The sequence below is a fragment of the Drosophila grimshawi genome, unplaced genomic scaffold, assembly GCF_018153295.1.
Source record: "Drosophila grimshawi isolate 15287-2541.00 unplaced genomic scaffold, ASM1815329v1 contig_848, whole genome shotgun sequence".
NCBI lineage: Eukaryota > Metazoa > Arthropoda > Insecta > Diptera > Drosophilidae > Drosophila > Drosophila grimshawi.
Genome location: NW_025063692.1, coordinates 12,343,126 through 12,356,651, shown reverse-complemented (window position 1 = coordinate 12,356,651; position 13,526 = coordinate 12,343,126). Strand labels below are relative to the sequence as shown.

The following is a 13,526-nucleotide window of genomic DNA, read 5'->3' as shown; positions in this document are numbered from 1 at the left end:
TTAAGCACTCAATTGATCCTTGCCAGCTGTTCAGCTGTTCAGCTGTGGTTGCGCTGCTGTTCGCTCGCTTTGTTCTGGTTATACTGGTTATCCTTGATTGCTCCGTTTGCCGTTGAGGATTCCCTGGCTTTTCTGTGGTTTCTGTTTGTTCAATTTTCATATTTTCAGTTCGCTCTTCAATGTTTATCTCTGGTCTCTTCACTTCAGCGCCAAAGGCATTTTAATTCGTTTATGGTTCTCCTTTCTGCTTGGGGCTCGACTCATTTGCGCTGTCCTCATTTCATGCTCATGCCTCACGAAACATGCCGCATGCCGCATGCCGCAAGCCGCATGCCACGTCCTTTGCCGCTGTGCTTTGTCGTCCCTATTCATATTTTCATTGCTGATACGCAAATTAAATTGTCCTGGGCATTAGCCTCTCCACAAATCGTTTTTTTAATGCACTTCTCTCGCTCTCTCTCTCTCTCTCTCTCTCTCTCTCTCTCTCTCTCTCTCTCTCTCTCTCTCTCTCTCTCTTTGTCTATATCTGTCTCACTCTCTCGATAAATGTAGTCCAGCTTTGACAGCGACAACAGCCTGCTGCCTGCTGCCTGCTGCGGCTGGTCACGTTGATGACGTGCGTCCACTCGGGGCCCAAATGGAGAGTCCGCTCCAATTTACGACTTAAAGTTGCGTTGCACTCAACCCACTCACCCAGCAACCCACTCACCCAGCAACCCACTCAACCCACTTGCCACTTACCATTCTCGCGCAGCTGTTCAGCTGCCAACTACACTTTGATATGCAGGCTGAAACTGAAATTGCTTTTGGCGTGACCTGACCCACAGACACACACACACACACACACACACAGAGCAGTCTGTCCCCTCCCCTCTCCACCCCATCCAGAGAACAATATTCGCATTGAGCTCGCGTTGCAATCTCGCAATTAGCGACCCATTCTAAACCTTTAAGCCAAAAGTCGCACAAATTGTTGCCCCAAAGCGAATGCACTGAATGCAACACTAAACACCACAGTGTGGCAAAGCTGCACATTGCACAACGAATTCGAATTTTAAGCCTATTCACTCACTCTTACCACTTTCTCTTAATCGTTCTACTACTAATTATTCCTAGCATAAACCCTTTCAAGTACTCTGCAATGATTACGATAGACTCGTATCAATTCAGAGTCCTCCATTTTTATAATTAATCAAACTCAATCCTAAACGTCCTTTTTCGTGTATAACTTTTTCGCATGCACTTAACTAATTGATATTCAATTATTCTTTGGTCTGCTTGGGTTTTGCCCAATTCATGAAACAAATATTGGACTATTTTGCATTTAATTACCCCCAGAAAATCGTATAAATATTTCGGATATTTTAATTTGAATATAATTTTACATTTTATTTTAAATATAATTCAATTCAATTGACTGACTTTAAATAAATAAATTTGGCTGGTGTATAATTAGTTAATTGAATTGAAAGGATTGCACTTTTTTACGCACTCAACAATTGTATCGAGAAAGTCGAGCTCGCTCGACTTGAAGATACCCTGAACAAAGCTGTTAAATAGGTTTTTGTTCAAAACTTGGATGTACCTTATTCGATCTTGATGAAATTTACAATCAGAAAAATAAAATGGCATTGAATTTCAGAGGATTTCTTTTCTTAATTATAGAGTTTTTTTTTTTTCTAAAAATTTGAAAAATACATCACATTTTCAGTGTATTATTTTCGATGCACAAATAATTGTTATATTAACTTGTGTAACTATATTATTATAAGACATTAGTAAAATTAGTAGAAGATTTCACAAAGCAGCATAATTTTGCGACCGTCGATTTATATATTTCAGAAATGCAAATTATTTCTAAAAGCAAGAAAAACTTTATAGTTTTCAGAACGATTTTCATTGCAGAGCAATTTTCTAAAATTCAGCTCGATTTTTTTCCGAGCCTGTCAAGTTGTATTTAATATTTGCAATGGGTAAATAAAATAATAGTTGAAAATGTTGGGTTAATTCGAGTGTTTGCTCCACTGTGCACTTGAGAACTTTTGCAATAAGGAGTGCAATCAATCGTGCCATACTCTTAGCAAATTTGTAGCAACTTGTGTGCCAAATCAACGCACAGACAAGCAGGCAGACAGACAGACAGGCAGACAGGCAGACAGACAGACATACAGATAGAAATAGTGCTGCTCGAACTGTAATTGCACCTGAGTTGATTTGGTAGCAAGTTCTGCGCACAGGACTGCCAACAAACTGTCAGTGTAGCATGAAAATGTAATGAAATCTATCGAGACAAGCGATGCAATAACGTCCAGGTGGCCAGGTGCCCAGGTGCCTCGAGCACGAGTCGAGTATCTCAAGGATACACATGTATCTATATGCTGCTCCACGGAATACACTTTGGGGAATTAGATCTGCTGAGCTGCTGTCGGGCATTTAAAAAAGGACACACATATATATATATATATGTATATAAGTATGTATATATGTATATATATATATGTATATATAAGTATGTATTGGCAGCGACTGCACAAATCGACGTTTCTGAGCAAAAAAATCGTTGGTCTTGCCTCGCGCCCGTCTCCCCAAGGAAATAAGCAAGCAAGCATGCAGTCAAGCAGTCAAACAGTAGTTGCAACTTGGACACATGGTACACAATATGCAACAAATGTAGCCACACAATTTCCTGTGCATTTTTAGTTGATTTCACGCAACACAGCAAGCTGATTGCACTTACAAATCAGTTCACTACACTTTCAATTGCTAATTGTTGTCCTTGGCCTCAGGGCAACTGGCAGAAAAAAACACACACATATATATATATATATATATATATAACATACTGGGGACTCAACAAAAGAGAAGGAAAAGAAAGAAGCTTGTGGCACCTGTTGGCTGTTCAAATAGTTGAAAAATGGCATTCAAGCAAACAGAATATTTATCGTTTAACTTTGTACAAATTGCTTCAGTGGCATTCCATTTAATATATATTATAATTAATAAGTAATATATATTATTTGTCAATATAAATAGCCTATAATAGTCAATATAGCTGGCTTGATAAAACTGTTTTCATATGAACAGATGACAAATGCAGTATTTATATTTCAATGGAAACTGTGAAGTCAGCAGGGCGACAACTATAACATATAGCGCCAATTGGAACAATCAGTCAGTTTTTTAAATGTGCTTTCAAATTTAGATGTCGGTAATTTGACTATTTACCAACTGCATCACTACGAAAAAATTAGTCAAGTCTGTCTGACGTCTGTTGGCAAAATAAAGTGAAATATTTACGAGTTATGTTAGACTTATTCTAAGACCAGTAATTACTATGAGTATCAGAATTTCATAACCCTCGAGAAAAAACTATATCGCTTTCGATATATATTTCAAGCTCATTGTTGCTACTTGAAGTCACCCAAAATAAGTTACTGAAATTGATTTGAAGTCTAGCTTGGAATCATTGCAACATTGACCTGCCTAGAGGAACAAGTAATGAAATGATGGGGGACAAGCCCAGATAACAGATGAAATTCTTGCTTTAAGTAGTAGTTAAATTTGAAAATAAATAATCAGTAATAATTAAGTAATTAAGTTGAAAAGGACTCTCAACTAGCTAGTAATAAAATAAGCATTAGAAATAAAAATTACACATTTACATATATATTTATATATTTATATACATATATATATATTCATGATTGATGTGCTGATTAACTGAATCGTGTTTTATTCTGCTCTTGGATGTGTTTTGTAGGCCACGTCGGCGTTCCGGCTCAAGCATTGTGGTCATTGATGGCGATGATCTGAAGCCATGTCTGCCGGATGATTACATAAGCGGCCAGCATCATCATTTGCATCATCAGCAGCAGCAGCAGCAGCAACATCCGCATCAGCAACAGCAGCAGCAGCAGCAGCAGCATTATCGCACGCACTCAAGTGATATTAGGGAGATTGATCAGGAAATGCTGACCATGCTGTCGGTCAATCAAGATAACGGTAGGCTTAACCACCTTGCACTTAACGGCTTAATGGCTAACGGTTACCCGGGGGCAATTTCCATTCTTATGGTCCACACAGGTCCACATCGCGAGATGGCCGTCGACTGTCCCGATACGTTTATAGCACGCAACAAGACGCCACCCAGATATCCGCCACCCCGTCCACCGCAGGTAAGCAACCACTTATTCCCCCCTCACCACCACCCCCCAACCCCTATACTACAACTAACAACAACAACAACAAGCACACACACAAACACACTAAAAATGCCTAACAACAACCACTAACAAGCCACTTAATAATAATCGCTAACAATAACAACAGCAACAGCAACAGTCACACAACAACCACGCTTGCTTATTCCAAACCATCCACTCAATCACTCATTTCATGCATTTTCTTTTCACCACCACTGCACCACATTGCTCACACACGCACCACCATCCAACAACAACAACCACAACAACCACAACCACAACCACTAAAACACAGAAACACAACACCAACCATACAGCAATCACCACCACCACCACCAACACCACCAAGAACACAACTAAAACTAACAATGATCATGCTAACAAATTGTTAATTGTTGCATATCATTCTTCACATCAACATGAACAACAACAACAACAACATCATCATCATCATCAACTACAACACTCATCAAAAACAACAACATCAACAACAACAACAACAACAACAATTGCACTCGATGTGGCCACACAAAATTTGTACAATCAAAAACATCAATTCAAATTGGAACAAATCGAAAACTATGAAAACGATCTACAAACGGAAAAACAACAACAGCAACAGCAGCAGCAGCAGCAGCAACAACAGCAGCAGCAGCTGACAGTAGCAACAACAGCAGCGGCAGCAGCAACAGCAGCAGCAGTAGTCAACCCTGCAACAGCAATCAATCCGGCAGCAACATTAACAGGCGCACAACAGCAACAGCAAATGGCCGTCAGCAACAACAAACACAACGGCAACGGCAACGGCAACAATAACATGGCCGATGAGTTGTTGTGCGTGGTTGATGGAATTTATCGCAAGGGCGCCAGCTCGCCATCGTCGAGCGCTTTCGACGAGATGCTCAGCAAAGAGTCGCTCGAATCATTTGAAACCATAGCCTATCGTCACTTGCAACATCAGCAGCAGCAGCAGCAGCAACAGCAACAGCAACAGCAGCAGCAGCAGCTAACGACAAGCAACGGCAGCAGCAGCAGTAGCAGCAGCAACAACAACAATGGCAGCAGTAGCAGCACAGCTGCCACACACAATAACAACAACAACAACAACAACAAATTGAGTGCAAGCAGCAACAGCAACAGCAATTCATTGCTTAGCACACGCAGCAGCAGCAACAGCAGCAGCAACAACAGCAGCAGCAACAATAGCAGCAGCAACATTGCCAGCGCTGCATCCACAACGAGCAGCTCAACGTTGCCAGATGATCTGAGTTTGGCGCCACCGGGCTATGAGCCGAGCAGTCAACTGCTGCCGCTGCCACTGCCATTGCCACTGCCACCGCCACCAGGCAAACATCGGGAGCTGCCCGTCGATGTGCCCGATAGTTTCATTGAGATGGTTAAGACGACGCCACGTTATCCGCCGCCAGCGCATCTCTGTTCGCGTGGTTCGCTGCTCTCGAATGCCAGCTCCTCGAATGCGTCGACTGCACACACGACGCTCTCGTCCATCAACTCGGTTGCTGCTGTTGCCGCCGCCGCCGCTGTGCCTGTTGCAGCTGCCACAAGCATTGCCGATGAGGTATACCAAACAAAAAAACCAAAAATCAAAAGCTATAATTGCATTTCAACTATTTTCGTATCTTGTAAAACTTTGCTTTTCAATTTCCTCCAAGCAACTCTCGCTCTCTTTCTGTCTCTCTCTCTGTCTCTCTCTCTGTCTCTCTCTCTCTCTCTCTCTCTATGTGGCTTTCTCTCTCTTTGAATATTTAATATATAAAAGTGCCATTCTGTGCTCTCTGCTAGCTTAAGTCTTGACCACGTACCTTGTCAATCGCAGCGCTGCAAGCAAGGCAAAATGAAAGGCCCACCCATCTTGCTAATAACCAAATGCCATATGCCACATGCCACATGACACATGCCACAACATGCCGCATGCAATCGCGACCCACTTGCAAGTGACATTCCTCACAGCACACACGATTAGTCTGTTTATGCCCGACCCCCTTTCTACTCTCCATTACACTCTCTCTCTCTCAGTCTCTCTCTCTCGCTCCCTCTCTCTCTCTCTCGCTGTCTATCGCTCAGTCTGACTTCCTCTTGTCGAGTCTTTTGTTGCCACTTTATGACACAAATCAGCAGCAATTTGCATTTCATCTCAACTGTCTGCAACAGCAGCAACAGCTACGTTTTTATCGCTGCAATTTCCGCATGCTGTTTTAGTTTTTCTTTTCTTTTCATTTCTTTTCTTTTTTTTTTTGGTCGTTTTTATCGTGCACCAATTGTAACTGTTTGTAACAGGTAGATCAGTTCCAACAGAAAACTACATTTATATCGTATATTTCGATATATATATAGTTCTATATTATATATATTATTTATTTTAGGATTTGGGACGTTGAAATTGACTACCTCCTAACCCCCCCACAAACAAAAGACTTTCTGCAGGGATTTACACATATAAACAGCATTCCAGCTATTACTTACAAATGCTTGTGTAAATTTATCAAATTAAATTTCAATTTTAATTACAATTTGGGGCACGGGTCCGGTAATAAAGTAAAACTGTATAACTAGCACAGTTTGAGGGTCCGTCACAGTTTCAGAGTCACTGGCTCAAAATCAAAAAGGCTCTTTTTAAATTCGCTCCACAATTTACAGACATATATTTACAGTTATTCTTCCATACAAGGAAAAAATAAAAATAAATTTGATTTATATTTCGATTGAGTTCAGCTATTTGTGCAAATTAATTGGCAAAAAATGTAATTGATGCTAGAAAATGTTGTTTTTAATCTGCTTACAAAATATTTAAGCTATAATTTGTTGTTGATTATCGGAACTTTTAGCGTAGTTTAATCAGTTTAAATAATTTACATTCAATATGCACACATTTTGCACATATTTTTTTTGCTTTTTGTGGGGTGGGGGAAATTGGCGGGGATTACAGTTGTTAATTATATAAGCTTCTCAACTATTTTCATTGTCTGCCACTTGCAATGTTTTATGGCTTTTCAAATTGATTCCTTTCCGGGTAGAAGATGCAGCCCACCCCACACCATCTCATCCCTCTCCACACACGCCCCCAATGCCCCAACGGCCACTTGGCCACGCTGCTGCTGGCATGTGTTCTTAGCGAACGTTGGCCTAATTCCCTGCTGACTGTCGCGCTTGCAGCGTGTTTAGTGTTTTGGCCTCGTTACCAACATAATCCTAAGCTCTACCCTGATTGTATATATATATATATATATATTTATATATGTAGAGAGGAGTGTGTCTGTACGTTAGTGTGTGTGTGTGTTTGTCGACAACAACAATAGAGCAATAAAACAATAGAGAGAGAAAAAACCTTGAGTAATTTGTATCAAAATGGATGTCGATTAATTTTGCACTGGGGTTGCCAAAAAGATAGATTCTTATTTGAGAAAGACACAAATAAAATACGCAAAAAAAAAAAACGAAAAAGAAAAAAAAAAAACAAAATAAAACAAAACAAATATTGACGATGCTTACATTAATCAAAGGGTTATCTGCATTTGCCTTGCACTTTTTATAAACAAGATGAGGAAGAGTAAACCGTAAACCAAGCGAATAAATTAAAGCAACACAATCAAAAAACAAACAAAACAAGAAGCAACAGCAGCCGCAGCAGCAACAGCAGCAACAACAACATCAAAACATGTGCATAACTCACACACACACACACACATACCCAAACATATACGCAGACAAGCACTCACTCACACACACACACACACATATATATATACACGCACATATAACTGTAAAGTGTAAATTGCAATTAATCGTTCTCTCGAACTATTCTCTCCACTTTCTCTCCCACATCTCTTTATCTCTCTCTCTCTCGCTCTTTCTCTCTTTCGCGCGCTGTCTCGTGTTCTTGCGCTCTCGCTCTGTCACACGCAGCTTAATGGGAACTCGAAGCCGTTACCGCCGCCACGTGATCATCTGCGCATTGAGAAGGATGGACGTCTTATTAGCTGCGCCCCCGCACCTCAGTTGCCCGATCGACGAGTGCCCGCCAATGGCAGTCAGCAACACCAGCAACAACAAATGCAGCTGCAACAGCAACTACAACAACAGCAACAAATTGCGCAAATTGTGGAGCCAACACTCGAGCAATTGGACAGCATCAAGAAATATCAGGTGGGTGTTCAACAATTCACTTTCATTCCTCAGCTCAAACTTTGAAATTCGATCTCGAAATTTAACCTTGCGCCTGCTGGTTAGGCTATATAAAATATAAAAACAAATCAGACACTCTCATTACCGGTGACTGTCTAACCGCAATGTGTGACCGTCAAACTGTGATATGCCTTCAAATAGAGTGAATGAAAAGAAATGTAGTTTTTAAAGTGACATGACGTACACATATATATATATATATATATAAATACATATACATGACGTATATTTATATATTTATAATATAAATATTCATTGTCAAAACGAATTCAATTTTGAAAAGCAATGTCTGCTTTTAATTTGCTTATCAAACACAAAACAAAGTCTTTATTCGATGCTAGTTGCTCTAAATAGATTTAAATTTACCTATTATTATTCAGGATTGATATTATTTGTGGCAACACTTGTGCAACAACAAGTTGCACACAGCTGAGAGTGTGATTCGTTGTCCCTTAAATAGTTTGGCATGCAGCGAACACAGCCCAGACTGCAATTCAAAAATTAAATATCTCGTCACAGTTGAGTGTAGCGCGTAATTTTGACATGCATAGCAGCAAGCAGCGAGCAGCAAGTTTATAGAAGGCAAAAGGTGGCCGATAGCAGTTGGCAGTTGGCAGTTGGCAGTTGGCAGGTAGCAGGAGTTCCGCATACCGCATACCTCACCTGACCGCACACATTATATGGCGACCTCTTGCCTATCGGACCAGTCCCCGGCTCGTCATCGGCTCGTCCCCGCCCCCCACGCGAATTGATGCCACCTTTGTTTGCTGTGCGACAATCGACAATGGACGACTCCATTGACGGGCGGCTATGGCAACGTTTCCGGTTGACGTGAGCTTTGTTGCTGTTGCTGTTGCTGTTGTGTTGGTTTCGTTGTTGGTTATTGCTGTTGCTTGTTGCTTGTTGCTAGTTGTTGTTGTTGTTGTTATTCTTTTGACCAGTGCATTTCCAACTGCATATTAAATTTCCAAATTTAAGCAGCGAAAGCCAACGGCACAGAAATCTGAGTGCAATCGGAATAGGAAATATCAAATAGGAAATAGGGAAAAGCCTACATGAAAAGCTACTCAACAACTTGCTCCGTGAGCTGCACTTCTAAATATTATGTGGTTAATGGTAAATGGCGGGAAACAATGAGAATTAAATTGAATTAAATATTCTTTGGCAGGGAGACAACAAATGCAGCAACATGATGGCTGCCGGGGGAGGAATAATTACTGAAAGAAGGAAATTGCTAAATGATTAATTATGCAATCTCCTTAAACGTCGACGTGTGTGTGTGTGTGTGTGTGTGTTTATAAGAACATAATCAAAAGCCATTAAAAACAAAAACGAGAAATGTTTAATTAATTATACAGTTTGGCGCACACAGTTGCAGAGTCACCGAAGCGAGCAGCTCAAACTGAAGAGGAAAAACTATTTTAATTGAACTATATTATTTTTGTTGTTGTTTCTGTGCCATTATCAATATAATGATTGTTCTTAAAACTCAATTAAAGCAATCTATCTGTTTTGTTTTGCCAGTCAATAATAACCAACTAATAACTTATATAGAACTTCAGTTAAATTTCAACTCAAAAACTATTTTAGAGGGTATTTTTAGTTTGAATTCTGAATGAGGCGTATGTTTATATTCTTGACCAGCATCAAGTAACCAAGCCAAAGTGATTATATCTCGAACTCTTTAATAGGCGTTTTGTAGTTTTGTAGGACATGTAATTTATATATATATATCTGCAAACAGATTATATGGCAGATATACCAAAAAAGGCTTACAACTTACAAAATAGAAGCAGTTAGACCTGTGCACCACCTTCAATTTACAGGGTATCTGTGACTCGGGCATCGAATTCAGAGTGAATTCAATTTTGTTTTTGTACTTTGCGACCGGAAATTAATAGCAATAAAACAAAAGTATTTAGCGTCGATTGTTGTTGCGTATTCTATTTATTATTGACCTATTGTTAACAACTGTGAGCCGTTTTCGTTGCTGTTTCTATTGTTGTTGTTGTTGTTGTTGATTTTGTAAAATACATTTCTGCTACGAAGTACGCAAATTAAATAAACCTTTTTTTACGGTTTTTGCTTTTAGTTTGTTTTGAGTCGCTTGGCCACAATGACAGCGACTTGTGTCTGTGTCTCTCTGTGTGTGTGTGTGTGTGTGTGTACGCATACACTCAGAAAAAACGGAAAATAATTCTACGGTTTCTACTTTTTAGAATTTAATTTTTCATTAATTTATTTATAAGAATGTTGCGCATTTTTAGAATTTTTTTTTGGAAAATTTCTTATTTATTGAAATTGTCTCTAAAAACAAGAAAAATTGTCTAGTTTTTAGGCCGATTTTTCTGAGTGTACATAAGCGTCAACAGTCGTCGTATTTTGTTTTACACATTGCGAGTTATTTTTGTTGGTTTTTTGCTGTTGCTGCTGCTGCTTCTGCTGCGACAACAACGACAACTTGGCTCACTTGGCTCACACTTGCACACATTGACTCAAATAACCCACTCGGAGCACACACACACACACTCACTGACACACACATACACACACACTGACACACACACTCACACACATACACTGCGCTCAGTTTACACTTTACTCATTCGCTCGCTGAGCACTTGAAACGGCTAACTGAGTGCTGGCTGGGCTCAGAGGGAGAGATGGCGTGGTGTGCCAGAGGTGTAGAGGTGTAGAAGGGGGTGGGGAGGGGGTGGCGAGGTGAGGTGAGGTGAAGTGAGGCCGTTTTACCGCTCATTTGTTATGATTTTTCAGTTGGCATTTTTAGTTGTTTTTCTACGCGTTCTGCGATCGGCCGCATTTTCAGCTACTGCTCTTCGGAGCAAACGTGCGTGTAAACGACTCTCTGTGTGTGTGTGTGTGTGTGTGTGTGTGGCCGATAAACTGTTACATATATAAATGTATATATATAATATATAATGTATTAAATACATAAAATATATATATATATATATATATACATATACATACATAACACCTTTGTTGGCCATATAATAAATTGGTTTCATTTTTTTTATCGCGTTTGATTTTTTTTTGCTTGTGTGTGTGCAATGTGTGTGATTTATTTAACGTGAACAAATATGTGCCACGCCCCTTGGCCCCTCTGCGCTAGCGTGCATTTGGCTGCAACGAATTGCAGTTTGAGAGTCACTGCGCTGGCAAATTAGGCACGCAGTTGCAGCAGCTCTAAAAAAAGAAAAAACACAAACAAACTTAAATCGTTAAAAAAAAAACACAATTGGCATGTCACTTTTGGATTTATTGGCAATGGGCGTAAGGCCTAAATGCATTTTATGAGCCAACTCGCCAACGCGGCTTTAAAAAACAGCTTAAGCGCAACTGGGAATATTTAAGGAAATCGCAGCAACTACTGCAATTGCAGCAGCAAAAAAAAAAAAAAACAAATTAAAAAAATTAAATAAACTCATTGCAGCAACAGCTGCGGCTTTGTTTTTAAAGAAAATGTTGCGTGAACAATGCGTTTTTTATTGTTTTACTTATTTTTTTAAATTTTTTATTTTTTATTGCCGCTGCTGACTCATGAAGCTCAATTTGCAATTCAAAAATAAAAAGGAAAAAATATAAGTAATTATCAAAGTAAACAGTAAACAGGCTTTTTTTTTGTTTTTTTTTTTTTGTTTTTATTTTGACTTTGGGTTTTTTTTGTTGATCATTTTGTGAGTCAACGAAAAGTGCAGCAACAGCAACAGCAACGGCAACAGCAACGGCGACGTCAGCGACTCATTTGCAACACAACAACAGCAACCCCAGCAACAACAGGAACTTCATCAATTGAATGAAAAAAAAAAAAGAAAAAGAAAACAAAAATATGTAAATAAATAATGAAATGCGTAAAAGTAAAAACTTGCTGTAAATCGCACGAGCGTTGCGAGTGTTTGTTGAATGGAAAGTCCATAAAATAGTTGCTGCTGGAATTGCTCATGTTGTTGTCGATGTTCTTGTTGTTGAGTGTTGCTGGCTGTTGACTGGACCACAGAATGCAGAACTATTGCCAGCTGCAGCAACTTTCGCTTTGTTTTTCTTTCTTTCCTTCCTTTTTTTTTTGGTTGTTGCTGTTGTTCGATTTGTTGCCAGCAATTTCACAAGAGCAACCAAAAAAAAAAGACTGAATTTAAATGCGCATTAAGCTGCATTTGTCAAGTTAAGCAAATGCAAAGCGTTGCCGTTTGCTGTTCATAATATTCAAATTTATACGTTGCAGCTGTCAAATGGGGGCGTGGTCGTATTTGCATAGTTGCCGTCGACAACAGTTGCCGGTTTGGGTAGCAGCCTAAGGGCGTGGCCAGCATTCGAAATAGTGAAACAGTTTTGTTTTGTGTTGTTTTGTTTTGGATTCTATTAATTATGCACAACGATGCAACTGCAACAACAGCAGCAGCAGCAGCAGCGGAGACAACAATGTTGAACAGCAATTGAATCAACAGACACAAAAATAAATGCTATTAGTGTAATAACAATCAAAAAATCTCATAACATGGTCTTAACGACATTGCAAACAAGACTGGACATCGATGTTGCTGGCAACGAGCAGCGTTTGACAACTGACACAACAACAACAGCAGCAGCAGCAGCAGCAGTAGCAGCAGTAGCAGCAGCAACTCCAAAAAAATTGCACGTGCTATGTGACAACAACAACGACAATAACAATCTAATCATGAATAACAGCAGCAGCAATAATAACACCAACAACAACAACAGCAGCAGCAAACAGCAACAACAAATAATGTTTGAGAAGGAAAATGACAAGCTTGGCGTCAATTTCAATAACAACTTTAACAAATATTGTGATATGAACGGCAATGCAACAACAATCGAACAACTGCAGCAGCCGCAACAGCAGCAGCAACATCAAGAATCATCTGCGACAACAACGCCACAGCACAGCACCTCCTCCTATTCCCCCGCCTCCGCATCCGCCCTGCGACGGGGCACACAAATTCAACGTTCCTCGATGCGTTTGCGACAACAACAGGCAAGTGTGGCACAGCCACCGCCCCAACAGCAACAGCAGCAGCATCAACAGCAGCAACAGCAGCAGCAGCAACAATTGAAATCAAATTTCAAAACTGCTGCTGCTGC

The 13,526-nt window shown here is 40.0% G+C and overlaps 1 protein-coding gene across 4 annotated transcripts in view; it reads left to right on the top strand.

Moving 5' to 3' along the window:
- The window catches only part of LOC6565990 (disks large homolog 2), a 70,920-nt gene that overhangs the window by 47,984 nt on the left and 9,410 nt on the right, over nucleotides 1-13,526 (top strand). For all 4 annotated transcript variants that reach the window (XM_043215929.1, XM_043215930.1, XM_043215932.1 and 1 more), the window contains 3 exons: nucleotides 3,761-4,002; nucleotides 4,084-4,175; nucleotides 8,127-8,366. In XM_043215929.1, coding sequence (XP_043071864.1) covers nucleotides 3,761-4,002; nucleotides 4,084-4,175; nucleotides 8,127-8,366 — 574 coding nt within the window. The remainder of the gene's footprint in view (nucleotides 1-3,760; nucleotides 4,003-4,083; nucleotides 4,176-8,126; nucleotides 8,367-13,526) is intronic.